The sequence below is a fragment of the Falco peregrinus genome, chromosome 5 (assembly GCF_023634155.1).
Source record: "Falco peregrinus isolate bFalPer1 chromosome 5, bFalPer1.pri, whole genome shotgun sequence".
NCBI lineage: Eukaryota > Metazoa > Chordata > Aves > Falconiformes > Falconidae > Falco > Falco peregrinus.
This window is the reverse complement of record NC_073725.1, coordinates 81758181-81781810: the sequence shown is the minus strand read 5'-3', so window position 1 is coordinate 81781810 and position 23630 is coordinate 81758181. Positions and strand designations below refer to the sequence as shown.

General features: G+C 42.4%; 2 protein-coding genes and 1 non-coding gene across 11 annotated transcripts in view; all 3 read right to left on the bottom strand.

Moving 5' to 3' along the window:
- The window catches only part of POLR3E (RNA polymerase III subunit E), a 30186-nt gene extending 21857 nt beyond the window's left edge, over nt 1-8329 (bottom strand). For all 3 annotated transcript variants that reach the window (XM_055804084.1, XM_055804085.1, XM_055804086.1), the window contains exons 1-4: nt 8211-8329; nt 3735-3815; nt 2489-2539; nt 718-795 (exon numbers count right to left, since the gene is read on the bottom strand). In XM_055804084.1, coding sequence (XP_055660059.1) covers nt 718-795; nt 2489-2539; nt 3735-3770 — 165 coding nt within the window. In that variant the 5' untranslated portion in view covers nt 3771-3815; nt 8211-8329. The remainder of the gene's footprint in view (nt 1-717; nt 796-2488; nt 2540-3734; nt 3816-8210) is intronic.
- Nucleotides 8330-8416: 87 nt separating this feature from the next.
- Nucleotides 8417-8498, bottom strand: TRNAL-AAG (transfer RNA leucine (anticodon AAG)). Its single transcript has one exon. It is a non-coding gene; the product is annotated as a tRNA-Leu (tRNA).
- Nucleotides 8499-11482: 2984 nt separating this feature from the next.
- EEF2K (eukaryotic elongation factor 2 kinase) overlaps nt 11483-23630 on the bottom strand; it is a 33761-nt gene continuing 21613 nt past the window's right edge. For 5 of the 7 annotated variants that reach the window (XM_055805053.1, XM_055805055.1, XM_055805054.1 and 2 more), the window contains 10 exons: nt 23051-23178; nt 22250-22451; nt 21911-21978; nt 21070-21147; nt 20205-20267; nt 18788-18922; nt 17380-17568; nt 16847-16971; nt 15206-15384; nt 11483-14574 (listed from right to left, as the gene is read on the bottom strand). In XM_055805053.1, the coding sequence (XP_055661028.1) occupies nt 14465-14574; nt 15206-15384; nt 16847-16971; nt 17380-17568; nt 18788-18922; nt 20205-20267; nt 21070-21147; nt 21911-21978; nt 22250-22451; nt 23051-23178 (1277 nt within the window). In that variant the 3' untranslated portion in view covers nt 11483-14464. Of the gene's footprint in view, nt 14575-15205; nt 15385-16846; nt 16972-17379; nt 17569-18787; nt 18923-20204; nt 20268-21069; nt 21148-21910; nt 21979-22249; nt 22452-23050; nt 23179-23630 lie in introns of those variants that run through there. The other 2 variants (XM_055805056.1, XR_008747370.1) reach the window with 2 other exon arrangements.

Below are 23630 nucleotides of genomic sequence, written 5' to 3'. Positions count from 1 at the left end.
TACAAGTGCCTGAATGAGACGGTAGATTTACAAGTCTGTGCAGGGTTTACAATGCAAATGTTTGCTGATTTTAATAGAAGACTTCCTGACACAACATGATCCTGACTCCAAAGTTCACACGAGCACTCTCCTTAACCATTTCCCAGAGCAAAATCCTAGTATCACAGCCATCTATTTCTGTGGGTTTTAAATAAGGCATTTTAAAATCATAGCCACAGTTCTGGGATACATTTGCAAGCAAGTGCCTCATTCTAGCTTTGGCTGTATTTTCACTACCTATACAATCCCACTGATTTCAAAAAGACTACTGATAATTCACAGTCAGGCAAGGGAGAAATCAAGATCCGCACTGACACTAAGACGACAGAGTGTGCCTCCAAAGCTCAACCTGTTCTGTATATTGTAAAGACCTTTTAAATCAAGTTGTATTAGTACAAGCACCTACAGACCGAATTAGCGTCAGTAACTACATTTCCCTGAGAGACTCTATATTGAGTGGCTTTTCCATCACAGCTTTAATTATTCTCTTTATAAACTACTCTTATTGTAAACTCAACCCTACAGACACAACTGCGAGACTCCCCCACAGCTCCAAGCACAGACTTTTGGTCTTGCAAGTAGCTGCATAGTTATATCAGCTTAATAGCGCAATGTGCTTAAGTACATTCTGCCCAACATAAAACACCTTTTACAGAGTGGATTCAAATGATGACCAACCTTTTGCTGCTTTGGTTTTATCTTCGCTGATAAATGTGTAACATCATCATATGTCATGGAAGCTGGACGAATAGGATACTGGAAAACAAATCAATTTCATAAAACCCTCTTCATTTAAAGATCAAAGAACTTGACAGAAACTAACTCAGTCTTCCCTGTCCCACATGTAGATCCAGTTGGCAGACAGGTACAAGACATCAAGAAAAGAAATTACTTGACCGATCTGATCTGTCAGTCATCAGGTTTGGGAGCATGACCCAGAAAGCCTGTTGCTTCCCCTCCAGTCCTCTGCTTTCATCACTACACAACACCCTCCCTGCCCCTCACATGTCACAATAAACTATAACACAGGAAAATGGTACCACACATTAGTCCAGCAGAAAAAAGGCAATGTTAGAAGCAATTAAAACCCCATCCCTCACCGTTCACTCTCTGGACATTTATTACCTAAAAGTAAAATATTTGTGGGTTTATACAAGTAGTGTTAGCTTACAGGACATGGGGCACACGTAGCTAGCTAGTCAGGACACCAGAGCCGCGTTTAGCCATATGGGTCTCTCTTCTGAACCATTTGGGCATGCTGAGCGGTATCCAAATAAAATCTTCCAGCCATAGCAGCATCCTGCTCAGAGCTGACATTTCTCCAGAACACCCGCGGGCCCCATCACTGACCAGTGCTCGCTCCTGACATGGGGCAACTGTGGGTATCCCAGAGACAAGGCTGCACAGCCCAGTCCAGCATGTCTGGCTGTCTCCACTTGTGCTCTGCTGGCACATGCCACACAGAGGATCTGTACAGGAGGCAGCAGGCTTGCCAGTGGGCATCACTGATTTGTCATGAACAACATAGAAAGCTGGGCCTGTTCAGTCTGGAGAAGACTGAGAGGAGATCTTATTGATGCATCTAAGTATCTTAAGGGCAAGTGCCAAGAGGATGGGGCCGGGCTCTTTTCAGCGGTGCCCAGTGACAGGACAAGGGACAACGGGCACAAAGTGCAGCACTGGAAGCTCCATCTGAATACAAGGCAAAACTTCACTCTGAGTGTGAAAGAGCACTGGAACAGGCTGCCCAGAGTGGCTGTGGAATCTCCGTCTCTGGAGATGCTCAAAACACACAATCCTGTGCAACCTGCTCCAGATGACCCTGCTTTAGTAGGTGGTTGGACTAGATGATCTCCAGAGGTCCCTTCCAACCCCAACCACTCTGTGATTTTGTGATTTCATCCAACAGCCTCAAGACTCTCCATTTTGCAGATGGGAAAAGTGAATCACAAAGGTAAAATAATTAGAGAAATTCAGTGGCAGAATGGAAAACAGACCTCTACCTTCCTATTTCCACCTTCAGTCCCTAGTTAGCTTTATCTCCACAACATAAGGGGGCTCTTCTGATGACTCGCACTAATTTATGAATACTGATGACATTTTAAATAGGGCCAGTCCTAAATAAGTATTTGTTTAGTTAAGATGACAGAATCAGTGATGACAGAAGATGGCTAAGACTGCAGATTTATCCAAACCATGATAAAAAAGACATAATCTACTGAAAGTACTCTGTTAGCGTGGTTAAAGGGAGTGATTTAATGACAAGTCTGTGCCATAAATGACCACTCCTCTCTTGGCAATGATTTAATACTAAGTATTTCAGCTGACTGAGACCCAAACAGGCTTGCCTGTATCCAAGATCTTGGCACACCAGAGAAGTAAGGAAAGTTAACTGCTCTTCGAATTTATTTTAAACAAACTGTCACTGCACAGAAGTTAACTGAAATACCTGAAACAGATACAGCTTCTCCAGTAGACTTCTGGCCAGGAACACGTCAATCTAAAAAGCAAACCAAACAACCTTCATTAGAAGCCAGCTGTAATTGATGGAGCCTCAGAAAAAAGCACCATCCCCAGAGGTCAAATACTGACAATTTTAGCTTTTCATTATAAACTCTTATAACATAAAACACATCCATGACTCTTTAGTCAAAGGTCTTCTCTCTGCTGAATTTGACATGAAATTCTGAAGTTGGTCTTTTAAAAAAACAAACAAAAAACTCCACTGTGATGAGGCAGCACACAGTGGCTCTAGCTGGTTTTTCTCTCTAAGGAAGCTTGGCAAACCAAAACTGAAATGAAAGAGGAAAACTTTTTCTAAATGGCTGAAGTGAATCTGTTATCACAATTGAAGCAAGTGGAAGTTCTCTTTTTTGCAGTAATGACTGAAAGGTAACGTCAGTACTAGTATTTTGTCATAAAATCTTTCCAAATTAGACAAAGACACACCCACATACCAAATCTGATTTAATATTAGTATTTTGCCACCAGCACTGAAAATCTACAGATGTTTCATGCACATCACATATGGAAGCTGCTATCTTGGATACCTTTATATATACTCCTGACAATTCCCACTCCTTTTCTCATGGCTTTTCTCCTTCTTATGAGCTTGCCCTTCCTTGTACTTCTGATGTGTAAATTCAGACATAAAGCGGACACTGTGGCTGCTCTTTGGGACACAGCAGTCTTTTAGAAGTCCCGAACCAGAACACAACTGCTTGTTTCAGCAGAAAGCATGAAACATTTTAGCTTCATATTTAACAGATTTATAATAATAATAATAATAATAATAATCATAGTAATAATATTAAATATTAACATATTTAACTCATCAAAATCATTCCAGTTTTTTACAGCTTTCAGAGACATGCAATAGGGTCACTGGAAACACACAGCAGCACAAGCAAGTTTGCCACCTATGTTTCTATTCTGACATAAAAAGATTACAAAGGGTGAAAAATCTAAGCTGGATCTGCCAACATGGACAAGACTATTTTGGCAAAATAGATACTGCAAGCCATATACTTTGCCCACACAGCATGTTTCCTTGCACAAAGCAAGCCATTGGTTGCAAGACAACCCCTGATGGTGATGACACGCTGTTTCAGCAATGTAACACTGGGAACTGCAATAATTGTAAATAAATAAATAAAGCCTCACGTACAGTCACTGTTGCCACAATGCACTTTTACCTCTTGTATAATTGGATCATCTTCTTCATTTGCCATGCTAGGATACAAAAAGCTTTTTCTTGGCTTACTCCTTGGCACAACCTGAAAGAAAACAGAAATGTCCTATGAGTCATAACATCTGTGCCACGTACCCCATGTAGCCTGAAGTATTAGTTCAAGCTAACTCGGTTCTTTTCAGTGTAATCTGTTTTTCGAAGGAGTGTACATGTTTGCATGATCAGGTCCCTAACACTCCACAATCTTGACCAACTGCCACCAAATCTAAGAGACAAGCAAATGTCTCAAAAATAGGCAAGTTCTTGTACCTTTTCTGAAAGCCAGCAGTAAGAAAGCGAGCACTAAATCACTGCTCTAGGGAAGGAAAGACAGACCTTTTGTACTTGAATAACGTATATCTTTTATATACTGTGTAACTGTAACACGCAGATAGCAGCTGGCTTTCCAGCCAGCACGTGCGAGCTCTGCAACTGCCACACACAGTCACCAGCGTCACTAAGGACAGTGCCATACTGTTCATTTGTTTCCCTTCTCAGAAAAATTCCTTGAAAGCAGGTAACGGAGAAAGCTCCCAGCTAAGAGCTGGGAGAAGAGAAAAGCCTGTGTAAACCCTGCGCTTGGGACCAGACAATATTCTCATCTGTGAATGTGCTGACCTTGATTTCATCTACCTGCAGTAGACGTGCTGCAGCCTTGTCTCCTGACCCACCACCTTCAGACTGTATGGCTGAGAGCTCCAAAATACACACCTCGACCTGTCTTCAAGTCCTTTCAAACCATCAGAACAACAGATTTTACTTCGTAACTACACCAACCCCAAATAAAATAAGGGTTTGATATTAACTGGGGACTAGGTGCTCTTGAACAAAGCGTCATGATGTTCAACGCAGAGCTGGAGTCAGTGTCATGCCTCGTTCAGATCTTTGAATAAAAAATGATCCCTCAGCTAAAGCAACACTAGTTTTTCCCTGCTGAAATAAGACAAAAGGATTTACAAATTATTTGGGATGCCACTGCAATGGTGTTATTAGTCCAGATCACTGAAAACACTGATAATCAGCCAGTACTGGTCAAGATAGGCATAAAATTTAAAAAAAAAAAAAAAAGACCTCTCACAAATTGACCAAAGAAAGTTTTAACAACAAAGATGATCAGGCAAAGAAATACAATCTGTGTTTGGGAACTCTCCCTCACTGTCTGCTATTCCTCGATGCCAGCTTGTTTCTTTGCTGGACCTCCTATGGAGGAAGAGAAAGAGGCAGCATCCAGGATCAACTGGCAACAGAGAGGTTATAAAAGAAGGAAACTAGCATTCACGTTACATCCAAGACAGTGGCTTTTTTTTTTCCAAATACACAAGCCACCACACAATTTAAGCAGCTCAGTATTTTTCAACAGAAGTGCAGGTTTCTCAAAACACCACGTTAACGTACACGCAGTTACCAAAGAAACCCTTCACAGCAGCTGGATAGGCATTCTGGATATGAGCGTTATTAACATCAAATGGACAAACTTCCATCAGGCAATACCTCTGGTTTACTTACACTGTTTCTGCCATTCCACCTAGAAATATGCTTCCATATTTTTCACTTACAGGTTCTCCACTACCAAAAAAGTGCCCCTCCCAGTACTGAACTGGAATTTTCCATTTCTTTATGCACCAGCATATCCCTGGCTCTTCCCACCATACATCTGTATTTGAAAAGTCACCACTTAATAACGTTTCCGATTGATATTTGACACGATTTTGCAGAAACGTGAAACCTTCACAGCAAAAAGCCAGTATCTTAACTACAGGCTGAGGCTGTTACTGCACAACTGTAAGCATGTGATATCTGATTGATATCAGAGTGTTTTCTGCAAGCAGGCACTCAGTTCTTCCCAGAAATACATGCATAGATATGTTGTTTTAAAGAAATGAGATTTGTCAGCTCCAATTTTGCTTTCCCCGCTCGCACCCCCTGGGCAGCCTGATACAGCAAGCTCACGTAAAGCCAGCCTGATAGCTCTGCACAAAATGGAACAATGGTGGTTTTCATTCAGAACAGAGCTGATGATGGGAGGATGCCCAAGATGTGTGAGAACATGTGATAACACCCAGGTGGGAGATTTGGGTCCAAACCCTCCTTCCTCACTCCCCTGAGAGGGCTGGGGAACCATCCTGCCCTTCTCCACATCCTGAATGTCAAGTACTTGCTAGCTTGCTCCCTCTCTCCTGAGAAAGTTATTCTGCTTTCAAGAACAGAAATTGTGATTCCCTCAGCTAAGGAGAGAAACTTTGCCTGAAGGACCTGGTCTCTAGTCCCTCTTATAATGCTGCCTACGCAATTACACATGAAATCTCATCTAGAATCCAGCCATCAGTACTCGAGGAAAACATATTACAGAGATTATGTTTTTTTCTTATTCACTTAAGGATAAAGAATGACTACAGTTCCTTTTATTGGCATATCAGAATGACAGGTCTATAAATAAGCAGCAGTGTGTCCCAGCACAATTTATAATATTCATGCAACTCGAAGGAATCTTCTGAATCAAAATGAAGCTTTCACTGAAGGCACGCAGACCTAATTCTACATCTAAAGTATGTATACATATACGGTGGTGTTCATTTCTACATTTATCATATACACACATACACAATGGTGTTAATTTCTACATTTTTCATATATATGACACTGCAAAAGTTATAGAATGGAAATAAACATCAGAAGATTGCAAACATGGCCAGCAGTTTCAAATTTCCTTTTGATAGATTTTTTTCTCTTTTAAAAGGTACTTTCTTTGAAGGTGCAAGTCAAAATATAATGTGAGTTATTAGTACAACTCATCAAACTTTAGAACAGCTTGCAGGAGGGCAAGTGACATAAATCTTCTCTTTTGTCCTGCAATGTGACCAATGCTAGGACCAATGAAACCACTCATTAGCTGACCGTAACACCACCAATTTAGAACCAACAAAGAAAAATATTGTGGTTAAAGAACTGTAAAAATCAGTGATGAAAGCAACTGAATCCTATCTCTAAGTTTGAGCTTAGAAGCACTTGGGTACTAGAGCTATCTTTCTTTCAGTTTTTGTTACCAAGTAGTTTAATATAACTGTAAAAAGGAAAACTGCAAAACTGCATGTCACCTGACACAGACAGACTTTCAGCCAGGCCTGCAACAAATGCTCCAGCATTTCACTGATACCTAAAATTGTGTAGTAATAACAGACCCCTAAAGCGCCAACACTGAAACTTGAAAGTCTTCATATAATTATGCAGTGCAGGAAAGGCCAAAAACTCCTGCCACATCAGTGCCTTAAAGCATGGGTAATGAACCAGCAAAGTGAGAAAAGTACCATCTCCTGAATCACTACCATTAATTTCCTCTGGCACCTGGACATTCCTCTGCAGGGGTCTCTCACTCCAGCCCTGGCCGCAATCCTTTTGCTCAGGGCAGCCCACGGCACACAGCAAAATGGAAGCTGCAAAAAAAGCTGAAGCACCTCCCAAGCATTTATGATAATTATAATTTTGACCCAATTATTTGCTTAAATTTCTCCTGCCTTTGCTCGTCTGCAAGCAGCTTTGCACAGTCATCTTCTGGTGGTGAAGCCAAAGAGGGCTCCTCTGCACCAGGACCTCTCTTTGGAGGAGATGTCACGGGAGATCTCTTCAGGATTTAAGAGATTATGCATTAAGCATGACCCTTTCTTTAACACCTCCAATATTTCTGTAGCATAGCAAAGCGCTGGGCCTGCTTTGCCAGGCGCGGGGATGCAGCCGCTCGCTGCCCCTCACCGTGCCCCCCCCCCAAGCCCCCCCCTACCCCGCAGGCAGCTCCCCGGGGCAGAGGCTCAGCTGCGGGCCCTGCGCACCCCACCGCTCCTGCTGTCAGCGGCTCCCTCGTTCCTGGCAGCCTGCGAGCCTCCCTGCTCCTGACACAGCAGCCTGGCAGCGGGGGGGGGGGAGGGGGCTGAGGCGGGGGTCACGGCCACGCACAACCACGCAGGCAGCGCGGGGGGCAGCGAGCCCCCCCGGGCGCCCCGTACCGCCGGTGCCAGGGGCAGCCAGCTGCATTTTCAGCGTGAGCGGCGCCCGTCCTGGGCGGGAGGCGCGGCGCTGCCACCCGGGGGCAGGGCCGCGGGCCGGCCGGTGCCGCCGCTCTACAGCCCCGTGAGGGGCGGCCGGCACCCCCCGCCCGCCGGTGAGGGGAGCCGAGGGGCCTCGGCCTGTGACCGGACCCCCGCCCGCTCCTCTCAAGGGCCTCGCCGCGGCGCCCGCGACCCGCGCCGGTTCCGTCAGGGCCCCGCCGGCCGCGGCCCCGCTACTCGCCACGGTATCAAGCCCCTCTGAGGGTCTCGTCCCCACCGCCCTCCCCGGAGAGGCAGAGCCCACCTCAGCCCAGGCCGCGCTCCTCCCCCTCCACCGCCCACCGCGGTCCCGCCGCCCCCGCGACCCCGGGAGGAGCAAAATCGGCGCCGCCACCGCCTACCTGGCGGAGGGCCGGCGCGGGCAGCGGGGCCGCCGGCTCCCCGGTGGCGGTGCGCGGCGCGGCGGGCAGCGCTCAGGCAGCGGCCATGTTGGTGTCACTCCGGCCGGCACGTGGGGACGCGGCCCTCCTCCTACCCACAATGCTCTCCCGGGCGGCGGGAAGCCGCTAGGGGGCGCCGCAGCGGCGCCGAGGAAGAAAAAGACACCTGGCAGCGGTGGGATTCGAACCCACGCCCCCGAAGAGACTGGAGCCTTAATCCAGCGCCTTAGACCGCTCGGCCACGCTACCGCCGTGCCATGGCTCCCTTCGCCACCGTTTTTACTCCAGAACAGCCCCCCACGCCACCTTTTTTTTCTTTCCTTTTCTCTCCCCTTCAGCAGCCCCCATCCCCGCTATCTCCAAGCGGTAGTCCCAGCGACCTGTTACTACATATCCCTTCTACCTTAAAAATATAATACTGCAGGTTTGGGGTTGGTTTTTTTTATCCCTGTCTCCAAAGTCTCCAAGCAGGCGCAATTTCAGCGGTGCGAAACAACCAGGGAGGGCGCAGCGCCCTGCGCGCCCCCACGCCGCGGGGGGCACGGGGACACCGCGGGACAGAGAGCAGGGCCGGGGTCACCGCCCCGCCCCGCTGCCACGTGGGTGCCACGGAGCCGCACAGTCGCCTTTGCGGTACGGGCGGGCCCTGCGCACCCCCTCCGAAGGTCTAAAAAAGAAAAAATATACCTAAGAACGATGCATTTTAATTTTCTGGTGCAGAGCTACGGCTCACTGAACTGGCAAAGCGGAAGGTCAGCGGGCTTTACGGCGGGGGGCGTTCTGCCTGGGGCAGGTTGCGGGGCAGCCGCGGCAGCGGTGCAAGCGCTGTGCGAAGGCGCAGCAGCAGCACACCGCGGCTGCCTGGTGGCACGTGGAGGGGCCCTTGTTTGCCTGAAAGTCTGCCAAGTTTTCTGAAGGTATTAATGTTACCCTCACCCCTTCATTAGAGCGGGAGGGTTGGAGAAAAATCCCAGTTTCTCTAGGGGAAGGCTACAAAGCCTTACCCCAGCTCGGGTTCCATGCTGTAGCCGTGGCAGCCGGTTTAAACAGGGTAGGGGACAATAAACCTGCTGCAACCCTGCGGGCAGCCCCAGTTGCCCCCCTTCCTTTGGCACCTCCCGCAGGGTCCCTGGGGAGCGGCTGGACGGGGGTCTGCCAAGCGGCTGCAGCTTTGCACCGCCCTACAAAAGATGGCATTCATGACGTTCCCTGCCGCCGAGTGCTGGGGACAGCGGCAAACACGCGTGAGCATCAACGGGACCCTGCTCCAATTTCCCACCCCTGGCTCAGCGCCTTCCAGAAGGATGGGGGGTTGTTGAGAGCAGGGGGAGCTGATCCCCCTCCCATGGCCCTGGCTTTTCAGAGCAGCATGGGGGAGGTGCAGGGAGAGAAGGTGGGCAGACCTGGATGGGCTTCACACAGCAAATCCCCTGGAAGCTGTTCTGGCAGTACAGTGTCAGGCAGCAGCCTGATGGAGCGGCCTCCCAGGTGTCGCCTGTGCAGCACTGGACATGGGGTACCGTCCTTTGGGGCATGCAGGAGGGAAGATGCGAGGCTGCACAGAGCACATCTTACAACTGGTTTCCTTACTGGAAGGGCTGCTCAGCACCGCAGGTCCCTTTGCCAACACCCACCCAGAGAAGTGCTTTTCTGCCCGGCCGTCGGTGAGCTTAAGCCTCCGGTCCCAAAATATTTGTGTGCCTGGCCACAGAGACATGTCTGAACACTGAAGGAAATCTGCATACCCAGGATGATTCACATCAGCCATGTGTGACACAGGGGATAAGATCACAAGTTGCCCTTTGGGGGTAGCAGTTGAGTCACCAGGTTTCTCATTTTACCAGTACAAAGTAAGATGGTAATTATGAGACCTTTTCCAAATTATAAAAACACCCCACCAAAACTTAGAGGAGAACTCACAATATAACCCAAGCTACCAAGCCTCTTTGTATTGGTTTCCTGGCACAGGAGTTAGCCATAGCGCAAGGACCCAACACTTCCATCAGTTACAGATCCCCGACTAGGGACCAGGCCTGATGGTCACACACCCGTGAGCCATCCCCATATTCCGGTCCCCAGCAGTGGAACGCACAGGAGAGCTGCCCCTGAACTTCAGCCTGAGAAGAGCCTGACTCACCACCAGAAGCACTGGCCCTGAATCCAACCTGAGGTTCAAGCAAAATCCTCCCTTTTAAAATTTAGATGAGAAGTTCTGATTTGGCCCACCTAAGCCCCACCTGTGTCTGTCAGTGGTCACTCTACTCTCAGAAGTGAAACTGTACCTGTGGGGAAGAGCGATGATTCAAATTAGTCCAACAGACCAGTAATTAATAAACAGGAAATATTCTTATTTACACTTTATAAGCTCTAAGTGTTGGCTGTGTCCATGCTTTCTGATGGATGCTATTCCCACTTCCTTTGTTACACTTGCCAAGCACTCCAGCTCTCAGTGACAGCAACTATAGCTAAAGACAAACTATAGCAGGGCCAAATTTTGTCATTTTTCATCTTAGTGTCACTGCTGCGCAGAGGCCCTGCAGGGGCTTTTTTGTTAAGAGATTCTGCTATTTCAAAGGGCTTTTGCTAAAGAACAATTTCACAATTATACCTGTTAAATTATATACTTATAAATTATAATATATAAATAATATATAAAAATAAATTATACCTGTTTAAACAAAGCAATAAAAAAGCAACAGTAAGAGCTCCATTTTTAACAGCTTAAAAGGGTATCAGACAGTTTATTCTTGAACAGAAAAGGGAATAAATAATACTGAAGATGACAGTGTATCATTAGATATTGTAGCCATGACAAAAAACTCTCCCACCTCAAATCACAGAAAGCCAAGTACTTCCATTCTTTTCTCAGGACTAAGCAAAGACCGAAGGCATAAGGATGCCTCCATAGCAGTCCTGCAGACGAGCACTTTCAGTCCTTACATCTTGTCCCATATTATTTAAAGACTCTGCATGTGTAATTGAATGCAAATAGAACAGCACATCAACCATTTCATTTTCTTGAGGAAAGCAGATTATGTTGGTACACATCTAGTTTTTCCCTTCCAGTTCGTTACTTCTGACTGTTGAAAGCAAATAAAATCAGGGACAGAATAACAAAAACAACACAGAGGATTTCTGGAAGCTTGTAATAGTAGGATTGAATTTTGGAAAATGATAAAGAAAAAAACCCACAACTCCCCATATCCAATAACTAAAATTCCAACTGAGAAAAGTGGCAAAAAGAGTAACTTTATTGACTAGCCATAATGAAACCAGACAAAGTGAATGAGATAACCGAGTGATGCAGGCAATCAGTATTTGCATGTCTGACATACAAACAAAGGCTTCTATCTCACTGTCCTTACCCAAGCGATATTCCCACTGACATCCTGAAACTCTGAAACTGGGTAAATTCTGGCAGGCCAAGTCTCAGATTTATTTTAACATTTTTTAAAAATACAGATTTTTATTTATTCATTGTGAATAGGTTAAAAATACAGCAATAGCATATAGCAATATAATTCCAAACGTATGTCAAATATTTACTTTTTCCTCTTCAAAAAAATGTAATAGAATAAGTTGTGCATATTTCTGTAAACAATTTACATTTTCAAATTATTGACATTTCTGTTGTATAGCTAACTAACGATACCACCTTAGGACAGAAGGTAGTCTTCATCACTAAAAAAGTAGTATTTGCAAACAAAGAATTAATCATAATTTTTTCACTGGGCTGCATGCATATTTACATATCAGATCTACAGCGAACTGTCAGCAGCTTTAGCAACTACTGAATTTAGCAAATTAACCTACAACAAAAAGTATCAATAATTACACTCTACATCCTTTACGTGTACATTTTGGATGGGCACACTCCTCTCCTCCTTACATGGTTGGTGGTAGTGTTAAACATGTTTTCTCATCAAAGAAGATCTCAAAAGAGTTGGCATCGATACATTATGAGGAAAACAGATCCTTGTGTCTGAATTTTTTGTAGGGCCTACACTGTATTGGTTCTGCACAAAACACTGACTATTCAGCTGTCTTCAGAGGCGAATGGCACATTCACCTTTCATTAAGAGCTGATATTTTAATGCTATGAACTGAAAAAGCAAAAAGGCCACATCCAAAAGAGGCCTTAGGCACCTAAACCAGAACTTTGGCTAGGCACTTAAAACATCCACCTCACTTGCTGTCTTACAAACTCTAGTTCTGTTTTAGCATATTAGGTGCAGGGATTTGGTTCTTTCAGTACCTAGCTTAATACCTACCTAAGCCCAACTAAGATCTAGAAATCAGGCATTCCTCCATTAACAGGTGAAGACCTTCACCTTCACTCTCAAAACAAAAAACAAAATAAAAAGGTCATGAGCACTACTTTCCCACACACCCTACATCATACCACAAGAAGATGCGGCCATGTGTTGCAAAGCTACTCATGGCTACAACTACCTGGTGGTTATAGCACCCACCTAGAAGTACAACACCCAAGGATAACTTTTCCTTCTCTCCTAGAAAGGATTCAAATCTTCCCACCTCATGTCCTTAACCACCAGGATATCACCCCTTGGAGATGGTGGCAGTTGTTACTAACATCATGCTGTTTAAACAATTAATTCAAGATCCACTTGTCAGAAAGAGTAAATGGGGAGCACGAGTTTGGAGCCCAGTGGTGGGTACTCATCCAGGTAAGAAAGAACTGATTTCTGTTCCTTGAACCGTTTCTAGATTTTACAAGAACTTAGTATTACTGGGCTATGCATCCAAGAAGTCCCAATGAAATCAACTGCATCATCTAGCAGGCTGCATTGTTTTAAGCATGCTTTTAAAAGCTCAGCTAAAGTGAGGCTGGTGAGCATTACAGGTCATTCAGCAATTCACAGGGGCTGCCCCTTATTCAGATCAATTTACACCCCCAGGAGACTGTAAGGCCAAGAGGGCAAAAGCTTCCATCTTAATCTCCTGCAAAACATGACTGTTAACCATGACCAAGAAATAGGAATAGCTTCTGTACTATCCATACAGATGGCACAGCCGCTTTGGAATAAAACACTGGATTTGGAAGAAACTTACCTCTATGCAATGATAATTCAACCATCACCATGTATTTGTCCTCCCGTTACTGGTTAGGATTATGCAAACAGGACACAGAAATTCAAGTGTTTGGGGATAATACTGCATTTTTTAAACAGCGATTTTTTCTAACTAGTGTTTGATACCATTTGCAGATAAAACACTATTTTAAAAGCTATTTAAACCAGATAAATTATTTTCTATACATAGAAATTGCTGAATCAACATCCTCTAAGCTTTTCAAACATCCCTCTGGAAATGGTAGAAAGTAGAAAGTATATTTTCATTTTAAGTGAGATTATCTAGCTTCAGTGAGAATTGAGATGTCACTGTAAAAGTAACTTCAAATTACCCACATATTACAGATCTTGGTACTGTACATCATTGAACAAATATCACATAAGATCAGTAGAATTTTATACAACTAGCTGCTTATATGGTGCAAAATGTGAAAATGAGAGGTAGCTGGATGCCTCACCAGGAACATCAGCAATTTTCTGATGGAAAAATGTGCCATCTTGGTAATGGATAAAACATATTCCACCCTGATTATCCTCACTGCAATCTGAAGCATCATCCAGGCCCTCCCCAAACTGTAAGGATTCTATCTGGAATTTGTTTGAGAAGAGTAACAGAAATGTCCCTAGACTGGGACTACTTATTAAAATTAGTAGCTGCATGCTTAAATTTAAAATGTACATTCACATGCAAACTTGGTGAGATACACCAAAACCGATGAAGAAACAGTGAAAATTTAGGAAGGTGTTTTTCTGTATGCAAGGAGGAGAAGAAAAATGTAAACACACCAATCATTTGCTCTGTAAAAAACAGAACATGTGAAACCTAAACATCAGCTTCAAATATTTTTTTTTTTTTTTTCAGGAAAACTAGGCCCCTCAGTTCTAAACAGCTAAAAAAGCACAAAAGCACAAGTGTCTGTATTACAGCTTTAAAACACTAGCAGAAGTATGCTATGGCACCCTACATACCACTTACATTTGGATTTCTCCCATTAAAGAAAAATTAGAAAACTAAAATATGAAAAAAGAACCTGGTAACGTGACATAAAAATAGATCTTTTTAGCTGCAAATGCAGCAAGTCTATAAAAAAAATTATATACAAGAACTGCTTAATTGCAGTGTTATTCTTCCATCATCGCCCAAGCCTCTTCTGCTTTTTGGTAGTACTGATTTGCCAGTCTGCCTTTCATGGCTTCCATCGCTGCTTCTGCTGCCTCTGTGTACAGCTCACCTAGAGGAGGAAATAGTATCGTGGTTAAACAAAAACCATCTCTTTATTCTGAAGCATTTAAAGGACAAAAAGAGAAACTGAGGTCAAACTAGAGGGCCGGATGTTTGGGTGTATTTTAATAGCCATCAGCAGAGTTACATCAGCTGGGAATCTGGCTTTTGCTCTTCAAATTGAAAGTTGTATGACTGGCTGCTGATGGCTCTTCTATTTGGAAGGACTGGCCTGTAGGATCCCCCAAGACGATTCTAAGACTTAGATGCCTGACACACAGATTACACAAACAACTAAGACAATGTCACATAGGGCCTGGGAGTCATGGGTGTAACTGAAAATACAAGCAGCAAACTGCAGTTCAGTGGCCTCACAGGGAGTGAAGGTTGCTTCCTAGTGACTCATTGTGTCACAGGATTGGACCTGGCACCACCCACCACCCCAGTCATTGGCAAGATCTTGTTTTCACTGCTTCCAGCCTTGTATCACCCAGCATCATTACAGCTTCATCCACAAATCTGAGGGTACTGACCCTCTGTATAACAGCTGAAAGTAGGAAATGTATTTTGGGGGTACATGCTGGGTGAAAAGGGAAGGAAAAAACAGGAGTACTGGTTATAGAAACAGAATGAGGCCTCACCTGATCTCTGTGGATCCTTATTCAATTGGAACCCTCCCGTCATTAACATCTCTGCTTCCCTGGCCAGGAGCAGATACCGGGGCTCGTCCTGAGTGCCATCATATTCACCTCCCTCATCGTAGTCGGTCATGTTCAGTGCAGCGTTGTACCAGTACAGCGCCTCCTTCCAATCCTGTACTCTGAAGTTAAAAATAATTTTTGAAGATGGTTGCATTACAAAACGTATGTACTTTGCATTGGAGATTCAGAATTCAATTTTGCACTACCTTCTCAGAGCCTTGATGTTCTCCAAGAAAGCAAATGTTCTTATGGAGGCTCACTAACTCCACACTGCAGCATCAGATGACTATATCAAAATTAGGCTGGGGTCACTTTATGCAGTAATTACAGAGGAGAAAGAATCAGACTAAAGTGTCTTGCTCAACTCCAGAGTCTGAGCTTCATTACTAGCTGTATGGTTTCCATCTGGCATTTATATTTGTGAAGATAACTTATTTGGAAACAATCTGAAGTTGCAGAGAGTCTTGTTTAATAACCTTAAACCCAACGATTTTCATATTGAGAACACTCAGTGCACTTCAATGAGAAGATTAATTTTATTTTAAATTTCATAATTGCCGAGAGTTTCACTGTTGTGTAAAACAGAAAACTCAAATAACAAAGACATGCTACAATACAAAAGCAGAAAAACCACTATCACCACCTATTATATTTGGTACCTAAGGAAATTAATATTTGGCCACTTCTAAAAGCTCATCTAAAATGCTAGAAAAAAAAATATCAAACCAATACACTGTGTGGCCTTTTGGCAAATCACAATCTATTTCTTCGTCAGAATGTTGCTCCTACCCCTCCTACCAAGATAGCAGTGCTGGCCAAATTGAAAAAGACTTACTGAGGTAAAAGCATTTTTAAACATTTTAAAGCTTAAAATCATCCTTAACTAAAAGTAACACCCTCAGCATTAAGACAATGTTCCTGTGAAATTTCCATTCATACTTTCGTTATGAAGAGCACTGAAAGACTACAACTGTGACAAATACTTTGTTCATCTGACTGCATCCCACCTGTAGCCACTTTACAACTTCACCTATTTCTCCTCTTCTACAGCATCTTTCAAAGGTTTATTAGAAAAACAACCTCACATTTAAAAAAAAACCCTGTGCTTTCAAAAAATCACTAAGGAGGAGACATGGCAGTTGTAAATACTTTTAACTTATTTTTAGAGTACCACATCTCTAGAATAACTCTTCTGTTCATTTTTCCCCAGGATCTTCCAGTATGCAACTCCCAGTGAAGTAAAGGGGAATTTTACCACCAACTTCAGAGCAAAAAAACCTTGGGTATCATGGGGCAACCTTGGTACAAGGGCTAAACTCAAACACGTAGGTGGATCCAACACACATGCAGGTGTCGAACAGAGGAAATGATCTCTGACTTTCTGTCTGTAATATATCATGGCCTAAACCCTGCTTTTATTCATACCTGGGCAAGCCTGAAGTAACTCCAAAACACTACTTCATAGTTTTACTTAGGACAAAACAGCTTTTTATATGAAAGACATACAGCAAGGGCTTCTCCCCCTGCTCCCCCTAACTTGGTGGTACTCCACTGGTGAAGTTACTCAGTCATGCACAGTACCTGTCTGAACCAAGATTTATGCCTGTATCGTATGCTCTTGCCACCAGAATCATGGAAGGTCGGTCTCCAGCTTCTGCTGCTCTCATCAAGTAATCAAATCCTTTATTTCTGTTCTCCCTCGTGTCCTAGTAAAACAAACAAGACCTTTAAAGTGCATGTTTCTAAGTAAAAATATCCCTTCCTTTAACACTTGACACACTTTAAAACAGTTTCTGCAAGTTAGTAATGGCTGCAAGTGTTTAGTACATCTGAGAAACATACCCAGACACAAGAAATGAAGAAGCTGAACAGTGAAGATCACTTCAAAAACTTCCAAAAGCATGCAGTCATTTGCTGGCAAAACCAGGTACAGGCAGCAGTTTTTTGCTGCTTTGTCCAAGTGCTTAATTACAAAGTTATCTATTTTCTCTGAAAAGGCTACAGAACACCTGGCTATGGGTATTGTTTTGTCTCCATTTCCTGCTATTCTCATGTTATTTTTACAATGGACCACAATTCTGCATTTTGGAATTTTCTTTGAACTTTCTGTTTACCTCCAGAGTGACCTCAGAAAGAATGTGATGTGGCAGCTGAGAGCACATGAGTCCTAATCCCACGATGGCTTCCAGCTCCCCACAGTCTGCAGCACGCTCGAGGTGAAACAGGGCTGACTCCTGATCCCATTCCTTGTCCTTCTCACAGAAACGCCCAGCTTCATGATAGCGAACCATGGCCAAATGAACCTAGAACACAATTGAACAGGAAAGGACACAAATATTAAACGTAGATCTGATTCTTCAAAAGCCCTGTGCCCATACTAAGGCACAAAAATACCTCTCTGAGGTGACTAGTTAATTAAAGCTAATTGTGTGCCTCTGTGACTGAACAGAGGACTAGTTTGATAACACACAGACTTGGAGCCTGACTTGTGCCTGAGCAGATTAAACAGACAAAAAGTGATGATTATACACAGTGTAGCTGCCCTCTCCAGTTCTGTAAGCTCAGATACAAGCTTTACAAACTTGACTACTAGGGATAAAAGAGCTAATTCAGCAAGACAGTAGCTGCCACAACATTTTCCCACATTAGTGTGCCCCAAGCAGTATCCCAGTAGGTTGCCACATCAGTGCACCAGGTCTTAAGGGCATGTCCCAGCATATCTGCTAGAGCCTTGGAGACCTTTAGGAGGGAGTCATAGTTAAAAGCACCCAGCCTACAACTGCCTAACATGCCAGCCAGCAGGGTAAACGGCATGACTAAGGGTCACAGACTTATGTACAGCAAGAGCCCTCACAGAAAAGGAATTAACCTGAGGCATAGAAAATCAAGGTGGTTATCCAGGATAAAATCGTCATATCGCTGAAATCCTTATCATTAGTGGGGGCAGCATTTCATTCCAAACATTCCATGGGATTTTGAGGGCGTTTTTTCCTCCTATGCCCAAGGGAAAGGCAGGTCTCCTCAAACCAAAAGGTTTGAGCATCTGAGGCTTTCATGATGTTCAGGAAGATCTACACCGTGCGTTTTGAGTGTGGGCTTAAGCCCATATATGAACCCAAACTTCATTCACATTTGAATCATCTGAGATAGTCTGGAGAAAAAGGGGTTGGTCAGTGCTGCCATTTTTCAGGAGCTCAACCTTGCCTGTTTGCAAGGTATGTGGGTCAGGCACACCGTATCTATCCCACTATCTTGCGTGATGCCTCTGGAAAGGCAGATGAACCAACAGCAGGGTCCTTCCCAAAAGAGTCTAGATGTTGCAAGTCCAAAACCAGATGGAATTAATGGGTTCCTAAGCTTAGATGTCCCTTATAAAGTATCAGTAGGTGACAGAAAGCTATAGACATGTTACTTACTTTCACTTACACAAATAACTTATGCTGGGCAACACCTCTGCGTAAGTAATAAATACAAGACGTTTCTTTCCAGCTGGCAAGAACAGGACCACTAGACCCATCTTACCTTCCCAAGGACTGACCTCCCAATTTTCTTTTCAAGTTCTAGTGCATTGAGCCTCTGAATTTCTTGGGCAACACAGGATGGTCTGTGGATGTGGACTCTGGAAGAGTTGTAGAGATTCCATTTCTCCACACTGACCTGAAATAGGGAATATACTATTATTTCTATCCAAAATTAGAATTTCCACACTATTCATATGGATTACTATCCAGAAATCAAAGCCTCCATTAATATTATTACTTATTAGTAAATACTGTAATTTAAGACATAGCTTTCAAAAGTCATGTTAGTAGCTGAATAAATGTTTATTATTCTTCCCTAAAGAAACAAGAGTAAAGCCCTCTATTTCTAATCCAAACATTAAATATCTTCCATAAATGACATCAGCAAAGCAAAACATTATCTTTAAGTTCTGAATCAACAAAAAAGGTACTTTTAAAAAGAAGCACCTGAATAGGCACATTGCAAGCACTGAAGTCATCAATGCACAAAAAAAATTAAACCCATACTTTTCTGGTCAGAATTTCAGTTCAAAACATTTTAAATGCTGCTTGCATTCTACAACTCTAGAAAAATTAAAAGCAACAATGCAGAAGATGATAGGCAATACATGCATTGGTGTTTCTCAGGTCATCCAACACAACTGAGAACAAACAACTCTTCAACATAATGGGAGAATGGGAAACAGTAGCCAGAAACAACCCCATCAAAATGAAAGCCTTTGGAGGTACACAGAGGAAACACAACAGGGAAGGATGCTGGCACCTAACTTTCAATATGTTAAAGCTGTTTCAATTTCCTGAAACAGCAACATACAATCACTACAAGGAAATTCTGAAATCTGTAACTAAATTACTAATGGTTGTAGAATAATTACTAATTCCCTGCAGAATAGAGTTGTTTAAGTTTATAGCCACAGAAACTAAGTATCACAGAAGCTACATTTTGTAAAAACATAAAAGAAGGTCTGGTCTTCCCTAGTTCAGTTAGATACACACTGAAGAGAGCTACCATCAGGTTATTTCAAACATGGCACGTTTTTAAAACAAAGTCGCTCAACCACATATGGGACATAATTCCAAAAACAGAGTGCAGAAAGGAAATATAATTTAGTTAGGCAGAAAAAAAATCCATATAATTTTTTTTCAGTGAAAAACCCATGCATAATCACTGACTTATGTCAGGGATTAGTTACCGAGGTGAAAATTTGTTTATAACAGTACTTGTTTAAGTGGAAAATAAAGACAAAATAAAAAAGAAAACAACACAGAGTGGTAAGTTAATATATAATAAACATTCTTTAGCTGGAAAGGAAGGAAAACTGACATCTGATTTAGTGATGTGAAGTTAGATGGCAGATGAATGGAACAAAGGATAAACAGAGTGGCAAACTCATCATCTATGAACATTTCTGATTTACCCTTGCACAGCTTCCCAAACTGTCTTCATCAGATTCATGTCTTCGGTTGTTGTTTGAATGGCCCTACATTAATGTAAAGATTGGCATCATTTAATTTGCAGTGACTGATGTGTGCCAGTTATCCCTCTAAACTATTCCTATCCATCAAAATTAATAGTGATGACCAAAATAGCTTCCACTGGATCCTTTCCTCTCAGTGATACCACAGTATAAAAAGAAACATACTGAAATGGTAAAGAATATGGCACACCCAGGCTTTAATCCTGTAAACAGGATATCCCATGACAAAGACCTTGCTGCTTCAGACGTGACAAAAGGAGTGGTATCTTTGGAAGCAGTATTCTCTTTCTCATTTTCTAATGAAATATCTAGTTAAGATCTTCAGGTCAAAAAGTTTTTATTTAATTTTGTATTTTAAAGGAGTAACCAACCAACGTACAGGAATTTTAAAGTTGCATATTAACTAACAACAACATTAAATTCTATAATATCTCAAGACATATAGAGTCATAGAAAGTAAATCGTAAACTAATCCGAAAGTAGATCATATTCATGGATTCCATATGACAAGAAGCTACCTACATTTCTCAAATGCAATACAGAATCTTAAAAAAACCCCAGAAAAATAAGCAATCAAATGTAATGTTTGAAATTAAGCTCCTCGTTACAAATTGTCTTTTTCCTGTAGAAGCATCATTAACATTCCCAAGATGAACAAGTAATTTTACAACATGTGGGAATTTTCCCAACTGTTTCCTCTGTTTACAAAGTCTAGATCAAGAGGGATAAGAAATAAGATTCTTTTATGGAAACAGTTTAAGTACTAACAGGTCCAACTCTGCCAAACCCACAGTCAGGTTCTTACCCTCTCTCTATGATCCAGATCTTCTAGTTCACTTCTTTTTTCACTGGGATACCCACTGTCTCCACCATTTTCAGAATCCTAGAGGAGATAAGAAGAAAACATCACAGCATTAGCCCTACCCTTTGTAAGGATTTCAGCTTGTCATTTGCTAAACCTTCTGCTGGTTCAATCAGATATGTCAGATGGATACACTGGATGGAAATGATGGTATGTTGTGTGGTATGTACCTCTGACAGACAGATCAAGAGTTAATGACTCAGAAGGTACTCTTGAAGTTTGTGTTCTCTTAGATACATAAAAAGAAAAAACATTAAGGACTCACTTTATCAAACCAAGAGTCCACTGAATAGTTCTCAGTCTTCAGTGGTAGCCAGTTAAAACAGTAACCAACAGCCCCTGGTACTAAGGTCCTAGTGTTGGAAAATGCCCATTGCAAATGTACTGCAGCCTCCTCAGGTGAGGTGCTCTAACATCCCACAGTACCAGTATTTGCAGAGACCCAATCAATGGGGATTCTGTTTAGCTTTCATACCACAGCAGCTGGCACAAGTGCCAAAGTCACAACATGCATGCATGGTAACAGACACACACTTTAATTATCTGTTAAAATACACCAGATGCAAATACGTTTCTGGAGGAGAAAAAATAATGAATACTATTTTAAAATTAAATGTTCTTCCTTTATTAGAAACAGCAAATGCATGCAGGTAACATGACCTGCATCAATGAAAGCAGGCAGAGCACCTTTATGTGCTTTTACTGAACAAAGCCTTCAAGCAGTCTTTTAAAAACACATTCATTAAAGAACTGCAATGTCATTTTCTGTTGGAAAGGCACTCACCCTTTGGTTATCAAGCTGATCATAGTCTTTGTGAACCAAGTTATCTACTTCATTGAACACAGGCCAATCTAGGAAGAAAAGTATTTGTTTCTTATTGTAAGAATAACATGCTTGAGGAGAAAGCACTAGATACTATCATTTTACTGCAGTTTTTTCACAGAAGCATCTGTGCATAAATTATCTACATAGTTCTTTTAGTTTTATTTCTGCTCAAAGAGGAATGCAACAGACAAGTATTCTGGACTAAATACAACACACTGTTGTATTCAAAACCAACAAAACAAATCACTGTCAAGCATTCAGGAACCCCCAAGTAAGTTACGTATGAGGCTCACTCACTAAGCATGTCCATCTTCTGGCTGTGAGGAGTTGCTGAGGAAGGAGAGCAGGGTAGAGAGTCAAATGCTATGTCGCTCATGCTTTCATCTCCAGAGTTTTCAGACAGGCGGAAGAGCAGAGGAGGCCGACTACCAGAGACAGTTCTCACCCGGCTGCTGCCACATTTTTCCTCTGTGCCACGGAGAATCGTTTGAGCGGATTCCTTGGCAAAATAACAAGGAAGTCCCATGAATAATGCTTCTCTGTATTCTAAGCATGCCACATAAACCAACATGAATGTTTATTAGGAGTTCTCTACAAAAGAGTGGGTATAAATACACACATCTATATGTAACTATTGCTTTGAAAAGTTCTACTCCCACAAAATATCAAGTCCTGGCATTGTTCCAGTCAGAGAGAGTTCTGTTTACAACTGAATTTCATTCAAAACATTTCATCAAATCCCATTCCCACTAATATCAGTTGAAACTGAAATCAGTTAAAGACGAGCATTTCTATTCTTTTTTCTCCCCAAATTAAGTTTGAGATACTAAACTTACTAATGATTTCAGCATTCAAAGATATACTTCGTCCTAAATATACATGTTACGTGGTTTTCTATTAATTAAAGCTACAGTATTAACTCAGAGAGAAGTATGGATAAGTCAGCTTTAAACTGCTGTATTTTAAACTGCAATATTAGTGACTAAGGTGGCTTTATTTGCCATGTAAATAGCATATTTTATTTTTATTTACAGGACTTTTAAAGTTAGAATAAACCAGCTATACTGCTTAGTTATACTTTCTTGATCAAGCACTTACAATCAATTTTTTATTACAATCCAAGGCATCTTTCTCTTTGGATGAAAGATCAAATTGTGCAAGACCCATGCTTTTGCAAATCTTGTTGCAGAAATGAGAATGAAAGAACAAGGCCATACCTCGAACACCTACAGCGTAAAAAAAAAAAAAAAGGGGAATAAAGGGTTTACTTGAAGTTTATATGATGGTTTACTTATCAAAAGCTAGAAGTCCCAAAGCATTTCCTAAAAAATCAAAAGAGAAAGAAAAAGTCCTTTATAACAGACACAGCTCAACCCATTTCCCTTTTATTTTAACACCTGTAAGGGCTTTTTACTCTCTGCAAGAGACGCACAGGATATAATAAAAAATTAATTTGGCTGCATCATGAGAGACATGCCTAAATTTGATCCTGCTTACAAAACTTGCTGTGTCCTATGAACAACTACATGCATGGACACTTGGAGCTTTAAAAATTTGCAAGGCTTCTCTCTCCACATTCAGCTGTATCCATTCCTGCAATGTGGCAAGGAAATTAAAGGCCATAATTATTGCTCTTACATTGTAAGAAATTTCATTCATTTCATTACTTGTTTAAGAG